The 13,244-nt window shown below is 49.0% G+C and overlaps 2 protein-coding genes and 1 pseudogene across 2 annotated transcripts; 1 reads left to right on the plus strand and 2 right to left on the minus strand.

Moving 5' to 3' along the window:
- On the plus strand, positions 1-8,886 carry LOC120646823. Its single transcript, XM_039923312.1, has 11 exons — positions 1-578; positions 1,730-1,987; positions 2,098-2,340; positions 2,465-2,614; positions 3,043-4,463; positions 5,339-5,412; positions 5,602-5,683; positions 5,759-5,884; positions 6,015-6,121; positions 6,503-6,657; positions 8,426-8,886. The coding sequence occupies exons 1-11, from the start codon at positions 117-119 to the stop codon at positions 8,660-8,662; spliced, it is 3,315 nt and encodes a 1,104-aa protein (XP_039779246.1). The 5' UTR covers positions 1-116; the 3' UTR covers positions 8,663-8,886.
- A 233-nt stretch (positions 8,887-9,119) lies between these two features.
- On the minus strand, positions 9,120-10,144 carry LOC120648213 (annotated as a pseudogene).
- A 268-nt stretch (positions 10,145-10,412) lies between these two features.
- LOC120646824 (G-type lectin S-receptor-like serine/threonine-protein kinase At2g19130) lies at positions 10,413-13,213 on the minus strand. The gene has a single exon (XM_039923313.1). It carries the CDS (start codon positions 13,021-13,023, stop codon positions 10,612-10,614), a length of 2,412 nt encoding a protein of 803 aa, XP_039779247.1. The 5' UTR covers positions 13,024-13,213; the 3' UTR covers positions 10,413-10,611.
- Positions 13,214-13,244: the final 31 nt, after the last annotated feature.

The following is a 13,244-nucleotide window of genomic DNA, read 5'->3' on the forward strand; positions in this document are numbered from 1 at the left end:
GCGGCCTTGTCCGCTTCCTTCCCTCCTCCGTCCCCCGTCTCCACCCGCAAGCGCCCGCCCCGGCGTCCGCGGATGCGCCGGCGCGCTCCCGCCCCCAAACCCTAGGCCCGATCCCGATGGCGACGCCGCGCGGGGGGCCCCCGGCGTCGCCGGTCACCGGCGACCGCTACCTCGACCTGCTGGTCCGCTTCGTGGAACGCAACGCGGGCGCGCTGCTCGACGGCACCGTCACCCTGCGCCTCCACCCCGTCGGCCTCCACTACGTCGCCTCCCGCCTCGAGGCGCTGCGGGAGCTCGAGGCCGTGGGCGCCGGCGCGCCCGTCGACTACCTCCGCGCCTACGTCGCCGACCTCGGCGACCACCGCGCGCTTGAGCAGCTCCGCCGGATCCTGCGCCTCCTCACCTCGCTCAAGGTCGTCGCCGCGGGGCCCGGCCGCGACCCGGCGCCGCTCTCGCTCCTGCCCTTCGCGCGCCTGCGCGTGCTCGAGCTGCGGGGCTGCGACCTCTCCACATCCGCCGCCAGGGGGCTGCTTGACCTCCGACACACCCTCGAGAAGCTCGTCTGTTACGATTCTACGGTGCGTTCCTACCATCGGACACAGTTCCGTTTGTATTCCTTTCCTGTGCCAATTCGCGTGGTGGTGACCACAGGCGCTACTTATGATCCTCAACTACCCTGATATATTCTGAGCTGTCAATTGAACCTATTGGTTTGCTGTTCTGGTTCATCAAACAGCTAGTGAAGCCCCATTATTTTAGCCCGTTGCTGCAATGCTATGGTCCACACTATTGATCCGTTCCTAGGATCCGATTCAGCCCTGTTCATTAATTCTGTTCAATCAACATGATTCTGCCATTTTGCTAATCAATTAGATGTTCGTGCTAAGATTCCTTCTGCTTCTTATGTTTATTGAAGTTTCATTCAGGCCTTGCTTGCAGGGTTCAGTATAATATTGTCCTGAAATCATCATTATATACTCCTTTCCTAATTCAAAATGAATTTAGTCCGCAGCAGTTTCTCTGAAGTAGATGGATCGGGGCATCTTACAGAGTCCCTACAGTTCTGTATGATTATATCACTGCTTTCGCTGCTGAGACGATGCATGCTAATGTAACAATCATCTCTGATGCGCTTGCTGTATTACTCTGTGGTAATTAGCAAGCTTTGGCGTTAAGAATTTGTCCAGTCATGTGGTCTCTTAACACACATAACATACTGTCATCTGTGCATGCATCTTCATCTACATTCTTTTGCAAGCCATGGAGAAAATTTTAACTGGAACTACTGTTCATTCGTATTTGAGATTCACAGTGATCTTAGAAACTATCAAGGGCATAATGCATTCTCAATGGCTGATAGCATCTCTTACTCTAGCTTTAATGTACTTCCCTGTTCCACGTTGCTTGTGCAAGTTTCAGATATCAACAGTTGTATATGGTGTGGTTTGTTGGCTGACGATATGCAACGAAAATTGAGCACAACTGTGGAAAACTCTAGTGTTTCATTGCAGCTTTTGGTGTCTGCAACTTGATTTGGCTTGCCATATTTTTAATCTTTACTGGTATAGAGTCAAATGTTCAGCTAGCACCAAAGAATTCATTTAGAAAGAGAAGTAGCATTAATCATCCCGGTCTCAATTCGGTGGATCCAGGCTTCCTTGCAAAGCACTTCCATATAATTAGAATATTTTAGCTGAATTCACAATAGTTGATTTTCGTGCTACTGCAGGATGCTCTTAGGCATGTCTTCGCAAGTAGAATCACGGATATCAAGGACTCTCCTGTATGGAGCAAACTTTCGTACGTCTCATGTGCATCTAATGGAATAGTACTCATGGACGAGTCACTGCAATTGTTACCGGCAATCGAAACATTGGATCTTAGTCGCAACAAGTTTGCAAAGGTGGACAATCTGAGGAAATGTACAAAGTTGCGAAATCTGGATCTTGGATTTAACCATCTGCGTTCAATCTCATCCTTGAGTGAGGTAATTGTGTTTCCTTTGTAATCCTCTCCAGAACATGGCCAGACAGTCTAGCTTATTCTGGTTACATGCTTGTAGTGGTATATCTACAGTTATCTGTTGCTTTACTGCAGGTTTCCAGTCGAATTGTAAAACTTGTTGTGAGGAATAACGCTTTAACTACAGTACATGGGATTGAGAATCTCAAATCACTCATGGGGCTTGATCTCTCGTACAATATCATCTCAAATTTCTCAGAATTGGAAATCCTGGGCACCTTATCTCTATTGCAGAACCTCTGGTTGGAAGGCAATCCTATCTGCTGTGCTCGGTGGTATCGAGGACACGTGTTCAGTTTTTTCCGTAATCCAGAGAATGTAAGTAGTAAACTTCAAGCATCAAACTCTTTGTTTTCTGTTACTTTCCCCATCATAATAGTTTGTTCCGCAGTATTGGAGTAAAGTGACAGCTCTGTTCCCTCCCTGGCTTTTTCTGGTTCAGTTGAAGTTAGATGATAAAGGTATGAACACACAAGAATACTGGGAAAAGCAAGTACTGTTTGCATGCAGACAAAATCAACCTGCTGGTTATGGGTTTTATTTCCCTGCAGTAGATGATCATGAAGATGAAGACACGTTAACTTCAAAAATGGTTTGTATCTGTTATTCTGCTACACCAACTTGAACTATGTTGATACATTAGATGTAGCACAAAATATCAAGATTCCTTGTTCGGAAATTTCCTGTGATACTATTCTCTTGCAGTGTAGATAATTCACCACATGTATTGTGGTGAATTGCAATTATGCTTTCATTTTATTCCTTAAATTTACATTTCCTTTTTATTTTTCACAAAAAATACAGAAGCAACTTTTTCTTGCTTGTATAAATTTGGTTTCTGGTTGATTCATCAAGATGGTTTTGTATATGATCATCATTTTTGGAAATTCAACATATGCTTTCCATGCTTTGCAAAGTTGAAACCTAGGATCTTGCCTAAGTTCTTAAAAGTGTCTGACCAACTTGACGTGACTTCTTCAATGATTAACTGATATTGCTTTTCTTGTTCTTTTACTTTAGAGAAAAATTTCTCGACTTGCCAGCATAGTGGAGGGAGAGACAAATCTCTGTGATGATGGTATAGACCAGCAGTCCACCCCCTGTGATAGTGACAGTTCTAAGAAGGATGAAACTGCAGCTACTGATCATGATGTAAGAATTGCTTCATTGATAAACGCCGCTGAATTGCTGAAGAAACAAAAATCAAGTAATTGGCTCCGTGAATTCAAGGAATGGATGGATGACAATGCAGAGAAAACTGAAGGTGAAAACCTACCTGTTGACTCCACCAATGGCAATGGAAGGTATATTAGACAAAAGAAAAGGCAGAGAGCACAGAAGGAGACTTCAAGTAACATGTCAGATTTGGTACATGTATCAGAAGGTGGGAGCAGCTCAAACCTTTTAGAATCTTATTCATCTTTCACAGATGCATGGTCTGGTTCTAATGGAATCATCAAAGATTCCACAAATGAAGTGAATGGAGACCAAGCTCATGTAACGATGCACTTGAATTCTTTTCAACGCCCTACTCCCCTTGAGTTAGTAGGCACTTCACATACTGACCCCCTCTCTGAATTGGAAAATGGTTCTAAAAATATGCTGGCAAATGGAACACCATCCAATACAATGAGCAAGTTAATAGAATCGAGTCCATACAGTGCATATCCTAGTCCACAGTCACCTCCACAATACAAGGAAGACATTCTACATCGCAGACTTTTCCTGGAGGAAGAATTTTTGCAGATTTCAGGGCATCTTCATTCTGTCGGTTCACTCGGTAGTGGTAGCAGCTGCAGCGATGATTCTTCAGATGATTTTTGTTCATGCAATTCGGAAGATGATTGTGCAGAAATGCAGACAAAGATGGAGTTGGCTCTTAATGGACAGGTAGCTTCATTTCATTTTGTAGATAGTGATCATGAGGGAAAGTACTTCTTAGGGGGAAAAAGTTTGTCTGACCATTCAGCAGAAGATGAACCAAGTCTTACAGGTCACAGAGAGTTTGATATTGAGGAGTTCCATAACAGTAACCAGAGGAATGGTCATCTAGGTCACAATTCAGGCCATTTATTTGGACAAAAAGGCAAGCAGAAGTTTGAGAGGAAGGTATTTCCTTTTAAGAATCATAATGGTACGGAACTAGAAAATATTAAAATGGATGGCGATCAGGTCGATGAGCATGCTTTAGTTGAAGGAAATGGCCATTTAACATGCAACCGGAAGAGAAGTACTCACAAGGAAGGAGGCTCTGAAAACCGTTATTCAAGAATCCTGCCTAAGAATATCAGCACAAATATGATTTGTTGTAGTACAGACAAACACAAGATTGTTGAAGATATCTTCAACTTGGAAGTAGCAAACAAGGACAAGTCTGAAACATGCGAACAAGTAGCCTGTTGTGCTTACCTGTTTCAGGATGCAAGTGCTTTAGCACAAAGGTGAGAGCTATTTTCTCTGCATTCACTAACTCTAAAAACGTTGCAAGAGCTAACTTTGATGAACAGATTTTGATTGGTTAATAAACTACAATGCACCAGATTAATGGAATAATGGCTTGATGTCAAATTGTATTCGTCCACAATGATTATCATTAAAAAATTTATGACTTTTTGTACAACTCCTGTGGATACTATGTATTACTCCTCTGTCAACAATGTGTAAGACCTATTTTGAAATGGATATCTTCAAAAGTAGATTATGACCATCAATTCCTCTTCCAGTTTACTAGAAGGTACCTTGAATAGAATTTATTGATGTAACTTTAGTGCACTTAATACGCTTACAATTTGACTTTTTAAATCAAAATGCACTGTACATTGTTGGATGGAGGGAGTATGTTTCTGTAAGCTAGGTTAGGGATTGATTACAATATACCCCCTTTTGTGCCAGAGCTATTTTTTATTTGATAAGACATCTGTGTGGCACTTCGAAAATTGCAGTTCTTTGAGAGAGAGCTTGTCATAGGAATGTGCTTGTGAGATAATTAAATTTCAAAATAATTTTGTGAATTAGTGAAACAAAACATCACAGTAGTTGATGGTGCAACCCCTTGACATGTGTGTTAGCTGTGCCCTAGACAAAGAAAGATATCTGTAGTTGTTAACTTATATATGCACCATTTAATAGGTGCTTAGCCCATTGTCTCGCATAATGCATATTATCGGGTAACTGGTATGCGGTTGTTTCCATTCTTCAATGCATTAAGCAGTTACCAATGCATAGTGGAAGCAAAATATGTCTAGCTTTATTTAATGCATTTTCTGTTTAATTCTAAACAATGTTGACCTCTGACTTGTTCTCTTGCTTTCTGTAGAGAGGTTGCATTGGTGCGAAGTTCTCAAAACAAATTGTATGTACTGCTACTTGATATGGTTTGTGATGGAAAAGGTTAATTACTTGTTTTCCTATGCATTGTTTATTTTTTTCCCATCTGAATCTTGTTTCTAGTTTCCATCTTTTTGTTTGACTATTGTGTCTGATCATTGGTCACATAGTCGTTTGTTTGGTAGAAATTTTTATTCCCCATATGAGACCTTTGTTGTCGCTATAATTTCTAATATACTGATTAATTTACAGAAACCATCCCAAGAGTTTTGGGCAGCTATACTCTGGAAAGTCTGGAAAAAGTTACAATTGGGCTGGCACTACATGCACTGAGGTCTGTTAGCGTATCAATCGATAGCAATGGTGGCTTAGCTTACCTGAGGCTTACTTTTATTTTCCAATGTCACAGGGTACACATGGTAGACGATACAACCCATCTATTCTTCGCACGGACTTCCAAGGAAGCACAAGATGTACTTTGGCTCTTGAGTGTAACTAACTTCCCCAAATTAAACCGTGAGATACATTTGCAAAGGTATGGTTTCTACAATTCACCACAAACAAACAAACTTCTTTTTGAGCCAAAGAATGAATATATTATTTTGTTCGTTGCAGCATCTTTTCCATTTTGCTTATAAAGCTTATTTGTGCAATTTAAATGGCAGTTGGGAGAACATCCAAGTTAAATTATTTGAGAAATGTATGTGTGGATCTGCAAAGATGGGAATATTTCTCTACTCTATGTTGATGTTCTGGAGGAATGATGCTGAAGGTACCATGATCTGGCTATCTGGGTGATGAAACATCACTATATTTTGTTGATGGAACACATTGGAACTTCCGAAATAGGATTTACTGCAAACATCATGTGGGATCATCTTCAGTTCTTCCTTAGCCTTAATTAACTAAAGATTCAAAGTCATCTAAAATAAGCCATTGTAGGCTAAATCTTGGCAAACTTAATCAATTAAGTAGATATATCTATCATAAACTTATATACAAGTGCAATCATGTGAACTTTCGGCGTGAACTCTTGGCTATTGCATGTCCATAATTTCACTCTAACTTTAATCGGTCATTTCCTATTGTACTTTTGTCTTCTTGATTACTCTTGCAGCTTGCTGAAACATTATTGGTCATTTTTCTTCTGCAGAAGATTCCCTTTTTATCAGATCCATCTTTGTGACTGAAAAATCAATATTGGTGTGTATTGAGGACCTAGATCAGTTTGGTGGTGCGCCTAATGATTCAGATCCTCCATACTTTTCTCTTGATGCATCTTGTTCTATTCACAATATTCAAGAAGTGGTAAGTTTTGCTTGTCCATCAGTGATTCCAATTTCTCTGGTTTACTACCTGATAATTTGCAACATTATATATTTATAAACCCTTCTGTCGAATAAAATCATTGTGGTGATTTATGATTTTTAATATCCATATGCACACAGTTTTTTGTTTATCAGAAATAACTTGTGTGAGGTAGTCACTTAACCGGAATTTCTCTTATGCATGCGTGCTCTTATGGTTCCAATTATGTCTTGATTACTTTTGTACTTAGGAATCTTGATAGCTTTCTCGTCTTACAACAACAACATAGCCTTTTTTCCCAAGTAAGTTGGGGTAGGCTAGAGATGAAACCCGAAAGAAATAAGTTCAAGGTTCAGGCACATTGATAGCTAGTCTCCAAGCGCTCCTATCCAAAGCTATCTTTTTAGAGATATTCCAATCCTTAAGGTCTCTCTTAACCGACTCACCCCACGTCAGTTTATGTCTACATCTACCCCTCTTTACATTATCGACCCGCTCAAGAACCCCATTACGTACCGGCGCCTCAGGAGGCCTTCGTTGGACATGTCCAAATCATCTCAGCCGATGCTGGGTAAGTTTCTCCTCAATTGGTGCCACCCCGACCCTATCCCGAATAACTTCGTTTCGGACTCTATCCCTCCTTGTGTGCCCGCAAAACCACCGCAACATCCGCATCTCTGCTACACTCAGTTGCTGGACATGTCGCCTTTTTTTAGGCCAACATTCAGCACCGTATAACATCGCCGGACGAATTGCTTGTCCTATAGAATTTGCCTTTTAGCTTTTGTGGCACCCTCTTGTCACAAAGGATGCCAGAAGCTTGTCGCCATTTCAACCAGCCAACTGAAATTCTATGCCTAACATCTTCATCAATGCCGCCATCCTTTTGTAGCACCGATCCTAAATACCGAAAAGTATCCTTCTGGACCACCACTTGCCCATCTAGACTAACGTCTCCCCCCTCATGCCTAGTCGCGCTGAAATCGCACATCATATAATAGCTTTCTCGTCTTACAAGAATAAAATTCCCACTCAAATTTTCAACAGAGGCTCCTGTATTGCTGCTCTTACTTGCCGAATCCATTAAAATTGATATGGGGAACTAGAAATATTGTAGTTTGTTGCTGTCCATATGCTATATATGGTGGGCATAACGTCATGTAAAGCTCATTGATATTGGATATAAATAAAAAAATGTTATTTTAAGGCAAACTTGTCAAACTGATGCAACCAGTATGACCATATGGTTACCTGGAATATTTTTAAAAGGTTTTCGGGGGATACGTGCAATCTTTGCTATCAAATTGCATATTTTTTACATTTTTTTTCAAAAAAGTAAATAGCTTGTTCGGACAGGGCATATATGACCAAAACCTGAAATCGAGACCAAAAAGACTGAAATTGTGGTCTTTGGTCCTGATTTCATTATTGTTCCAATATGACTGATTTATTAATGTCGAGTTCGGTGACCACCCTTGGTTAACCTCACTGGCCGATCCATGGGGTGAGCTTTGCTATTCTTATCTATCTGTGCTCTTGTCCACAAAGCAACCAGGAGAAAATTCGGCAGCAGTTCGGGTAACAGTTAGTTGACTGAAATTTTTTAAACCCAAAACTACCAGATCGAAGTTCATGGCAGATCGAAAGTTAATGACCAAATGCCCACCCCTGCTGTCCTAGGGTGTTTGTGCTTTTCTTTTCTTTTTTTCTACATGAACTGTGCAAGGTCATTCAAAAAGTTGATATTTATTGCAATGTATACATTCAGGTCATGGATCAGCACAACGGCAAATGTTTGACATTGATTTTGGACAATCATAGGCAAGGAGAGTTTCACAATAGCATCCAGAATCCGAGTAACAAGCAGTCTGATGAAATCGACAGGGTACATACATGGAAACTTGAGTGGTTCTCTCAAGAAGCACTTCTGAAGTTCATTTCTGTAATTAAGGCTCTTTACTCGACAGCAGCAGCTTCGTCTTTACCTGTAAAGTGTATATCCTGATAGTGTTGGTTCTTTTAGTTAGTGATTTCATTCGTTCTTTTGCGGGTTGTATGTAGACGTTTATCTTTATAGCTTGATAGTTAGGTTCCAGGTTTGTGCTCGATGTATTCTTTGTAGCTAGTATAGAAAGTTTCCCCCTCCCTGAAGTTGTACAGCACAGTGCTAGAAGTGAGTGTAAATGAATGGGATTGCCGTTTTGGCAACAAGCGGTTTTGAAAATGTTATTTTTCAGAGAGTAAAATGCACTGGGGGTACTTAAACTAGTTGACCTGTTCTGTTTAGATCCATGAACTTCGAAAATACATTTTTAGGTCCACGATCTATTCAAGTGTGTCACTTGAGGTCCAAAACACCTCTGACCAGCGTTGACCGTCTACGTGGACCGCCACGTCCGATCCAACGTGGCCGCTGCGCGTGCTCCGCTGGCTCGCCCCCCTTCTCCCCTTTATGCTCCGACTCACTGGCCGGAGTGCGCGATGACGGTGGAGGGCTTGAGCTCCGCCGCTCCCTCTCCTCTGTGCGCCCCCGCCGCGTGCTCCCGGGCCTCGGGCGCCGAGGCCCTCGACCGAAGCACCTCCACGAGCGCCGGCACGGCGCCCGCGCGCACGATGCGGACCTTGTTGGCCGGCTCCAGGGAGAGGTTGACGAGCGCGGCCGCCCCCCCCCCCCCCCCGCGCGGGCGGCGTGATGCGGGAGCCGCCGCGCGCCGAGGAGGCGCGGCGTGCACAGCGCGCGCCGCCGCTCCGCGCTCTCCCGCGTGGCCTCGCGGAGCGCGCCCATCGCCGCCGCGACGGTCCCGTCCTCGTCCGCGTCCAAGACCTTGCCCATCATGTCGTCCTCCAGCGGGTCGACCGGGGGCGCCGGCTCCGCCGCCTCCACCTCCACCTCCCTGACTATCCACGGTTGCGGCGCGGAGCCCTTGGCAGGCCTCGCGCTCCCGCCGTCCTCCTCCTCTGCCGGGACGATCTCTGAGGACGACCCGTACGACAAGGTGGACGCTGGCGACGAGTACGACGAGTTGGACGAGCTCGCCGCCAGCACAGTGGCGCGCCTGTCCGGGGGCATCGCGCGCAGCACAGCCTCCCACGCCGCCTGGGGCGACGGCGGCGCCCGACCGGCGCGCGCGCACCAGGTGCCGATGGCCACCCTGAGCGCGGCGTTAGGAATCATCGTCCCGGCGCCCCCGGGTCGACGCCGGGGGGGGCGCGAAGGCGAGCTCCGCGCAGGCCTGGAGGCACGCCCGCTCGTAGGTCTTCCTGGACGGCGGGATGACCGGGTCCGCCATCAGCGCGCCGGAGATCGGGTAGAGAAACTCCTCCGGCACCGCGTCCGCCGCCCACGCCTCCGAGCGCGCCGGCGAGGCGGGCGCCGGCGCCGCGGACGACCTGGACGAGGAAGGGGACGGCGACCACGGCGTGCTGGTGCCGCCGCTGGCGGCGCGGTGGAACACAGCTTCCAGCGGCGCGGGCGCGCCGCACCCATGGGCCGGCGTGTGGGTGGGGGCTATTAGTGTACACGTTGCATCGGACGTGGCGGTCCACGTAGGCGGTCAACGCTGGTCATAGGTGTTTTGGACCTCAAGTGACACACTTGAATAGATCGTGGACCTAAAAATGTATTTTCGAAGTTCATGGACCTAAACAGAACAGATCAACTAATTTAAGGATCCCAGTGCATTTTACTCTTTTTCATAACATCAGGTGGTGTTGGTTATTGTCGCTAGGATGTTGGACTAAAAAGACAATTGTACTGGCTTGATCAGGAATTCACAGTTTAAAAATCATTCATTGGCAGCTAGGGTTGCAAGAGGATCTCTAATCCTGCTGGGGTGCTTGCAATGCTTTATACAGTACTGCATATGACTGGTACTGTGGTACGTCATACTTGGAACAAAGGAAAAAGGATTTTGAAAGAAACAAAGGAAAAATCATGCTAATACAGTGGAACTACTATGACATGTCCGCAACCGCACCGACGCACCCATTCACCGTCGCCAGCATGTGAAGCCTTGACGGGATCGGCGGCAGTCCCACATCAGCAACACCTTCAAGCTGCTGCACGACGAGCCCCGTGGTCGGCCGGTCACCTTCTTCATCTTGGATGCACCAGCACGCGACCTTGCAGACCCTCTCAAGCTCCTCCACGTTGGCATCCCCGGCCAGCTTCTCGTCCAGCAGGCTGACCACGTCGCCCGCGTGCAGCTTGACCGCGGCGTGCACCGGGAAGTACACGGCGGAGCGGCCACCCTCCTCCGAGGAGCCGTTGTTACGGCGGCCCGAGACGAGCTCGAACAGCAGCAGGCCGAAGCTGTACACGTCGGCCTTGGCGGTGACCGGCGCGCCGGTGAGCCACTCCGGCGCGAGGTAGCCCATCGTGCCGCGCATGGTGGTCAGGACGCGGCTGAATTCGTGGCCGACGAGCTTGGCCATGCCGAAGTCCGCGAGCTTGGCGCCCAGCTCCTCGTCGAGCAGGATGTTCTCGGGCTTGATGTCGCAGTGTATGATGCACTCCCGGCACTTCTCGTGTAGGTAAGCCAGGCCCCTGGCCACGCCGACCGCGACGCCAAACCTCTGGTCCCAGCTCAGGACCTTCGAGCCCGAGGTGCTCTTGAACAGGTGCGCGTCCAGCGAGCCGTTGGGCATGTAGTCGTACACGAGCGCCCTCTTGTTCCCCTCGGAGCAGAAGCCGCGGAGGCGGACGAGGTTGATGTGGTGGATCGTGCCCAGGGTGACCACCTCGGCGCGGAACTGCTTCTCGCCCTGCCGCAAGCCGTCGAGCTTCTTGACCGCCACGGGCGTCTTGTCGGGGAGAGCCCCCTTGTACACCGACCCGAAGCTGCCGCTCCCGAGCTTCTCCGTGAAATCCCGCGTCGCCGCTTTCACGGCCTGGTAGTCGAGCAGCAGCAGCGAGCCCTGCACCGCGGTCACCTTGCCCTTTCCCCGCCGCTTCCGCAGCACCACCGCCACCGCGACGCCGATAATGAGGCCCGCCAGGAGCAGGACTGATACCGAGCTGCCGAGGATCACCATCGACTTCCTCCACGAATGCGCCGGCGCAGACGGCGGCACCTCCGACGCCGCGACGCGGAGGTGAAGCACCGCCGCCGCTGCCGCGAAGCCTTGGTCGTTCGTCGGGAGTGTCCTCAGGTTGACGAGCTCGCCGTTCCACACCGAGCACTCGGTCCCGTCGTAGAGGTACGCGGTGCATGAGCAGTCTCGCCGGCAGGCGGCCGCGCACGCCTTGTCGCTCCGAGCTCCGGCCGCCTCCACCGCCGAGCCGTTCGGGAGCTGCACGGCGTACGGCATCTTCAGGAACCCGTCGTTGGTGCACGCCAGCACGGCCCGCCTCGCGCACCCGGACGCCGTGTTCCCCCGCGCCCACTCCCCCTGAGACCGGGGCGCGAAGGCCGCGGGGCACTCGCACGCGGGGCTGGTGGTGTTGCTGCACACGCCGAAGGGCCCGCAGAAGCCGAAGACGTCGCACGCGTCGTGGGGCTCCGTGCAGAAGAGGACCCAGTCGTCCCGGCCCTCGACCCACTGCCGCCGCCGCATCTGCCCGTTCACGTGGAGCTCGAAGTTGCCGATGCCCATGGGCTTCCGGTCGTGGTAGCTGAAGAAGTTCACGCTGGCGTTCGGCGCATAGGGGACGCCGACGAAGTAGCCCGACCGCATCTCCGGCACGTTCTCGAACACCTCGCCGTCCCACAGGCCTGTGGTCCAGTACTGGTGCGCGCCGCCGGCGAGCAGGTCGAACTTGGCCTGCCCGCGCGGGTCGATCACCATGGAGAAGGCGCCGCGCGCCGGGTTCTCGGCGTCGGTCCACGACGTGAGGAAGCTGTGCACGCCGCGGGACCGGTCGTAGCCGAGCCTGGCCCCGGGGAGCCACGTGTCCGTGGGGTGGTCGAAGCTCTGCCACGTCACGGTTTCCGGCTCCGACGCCGACGCCGACACCGTCGCGTTGTTCCGAACCACGAGGTTGCCGTCGTCCTGGAGCGTGGCGACGACGGTGGTGCCCGGGGACGCCGCGGACGCGTTCGACGACCACAGCAAGGTGTTGGATGGCGCCGCCTGGACGAGGAGCTCGCCGCGATCGCTCAGCGTGAAGCGAGAGGCCGACGGCACGAGGATCGGGCGCTCTCGGTTGGCCACCCATACGACCGTTTGCTTGGAGACCTTCTTGAACCAGATGCCGATGTAGTACTTCTTGGACTTGCCGGGGGAGAAGAGGCCGAGCTCAAAGTTGCCGCCCTTGGAGACCAGCGTCTGGTTCCATGGGAGAGACTGGCCCAAGGTGAGGGTGTCGATAGCGCCGGTTGTTTGGAGGCTGAAGCTGGAGACGAGCAGGAAAACGAGGGCCAGCATGTTTGCTTGCAGTTGCAGCTCCTACTGCACGAGCTACAATTGTTGGTCTTTGTTTGATGTTTCAGATACAAGGTTGGCTGAGGCCATTATATACACAGATTGACGCATCCTGATTCTTGGGATTGGATCGAGGGACCAGCCACGGTGTGCCCATGTGAGCACTGAAGAATTCAGATGTTTTTTGGCAGATGATTTAACTTTTTTTTGCACTAAACGCATTT

This window comes from Panicum virgatum, chromosome 9K, assembly GCF_016808335.1.
Source record: "Panicum virgatum strain AP13 chromosome 9K, P.virgatum_v5, whole genome shotgun sequence".
Classification (NCBI taxonomy): domain Eukaryota; kingdom Viridiplantae; phylum Streptophyta; class Magnoliopsida; order Poales; family Poaceae; genus Panicum; species Panicum virgatum.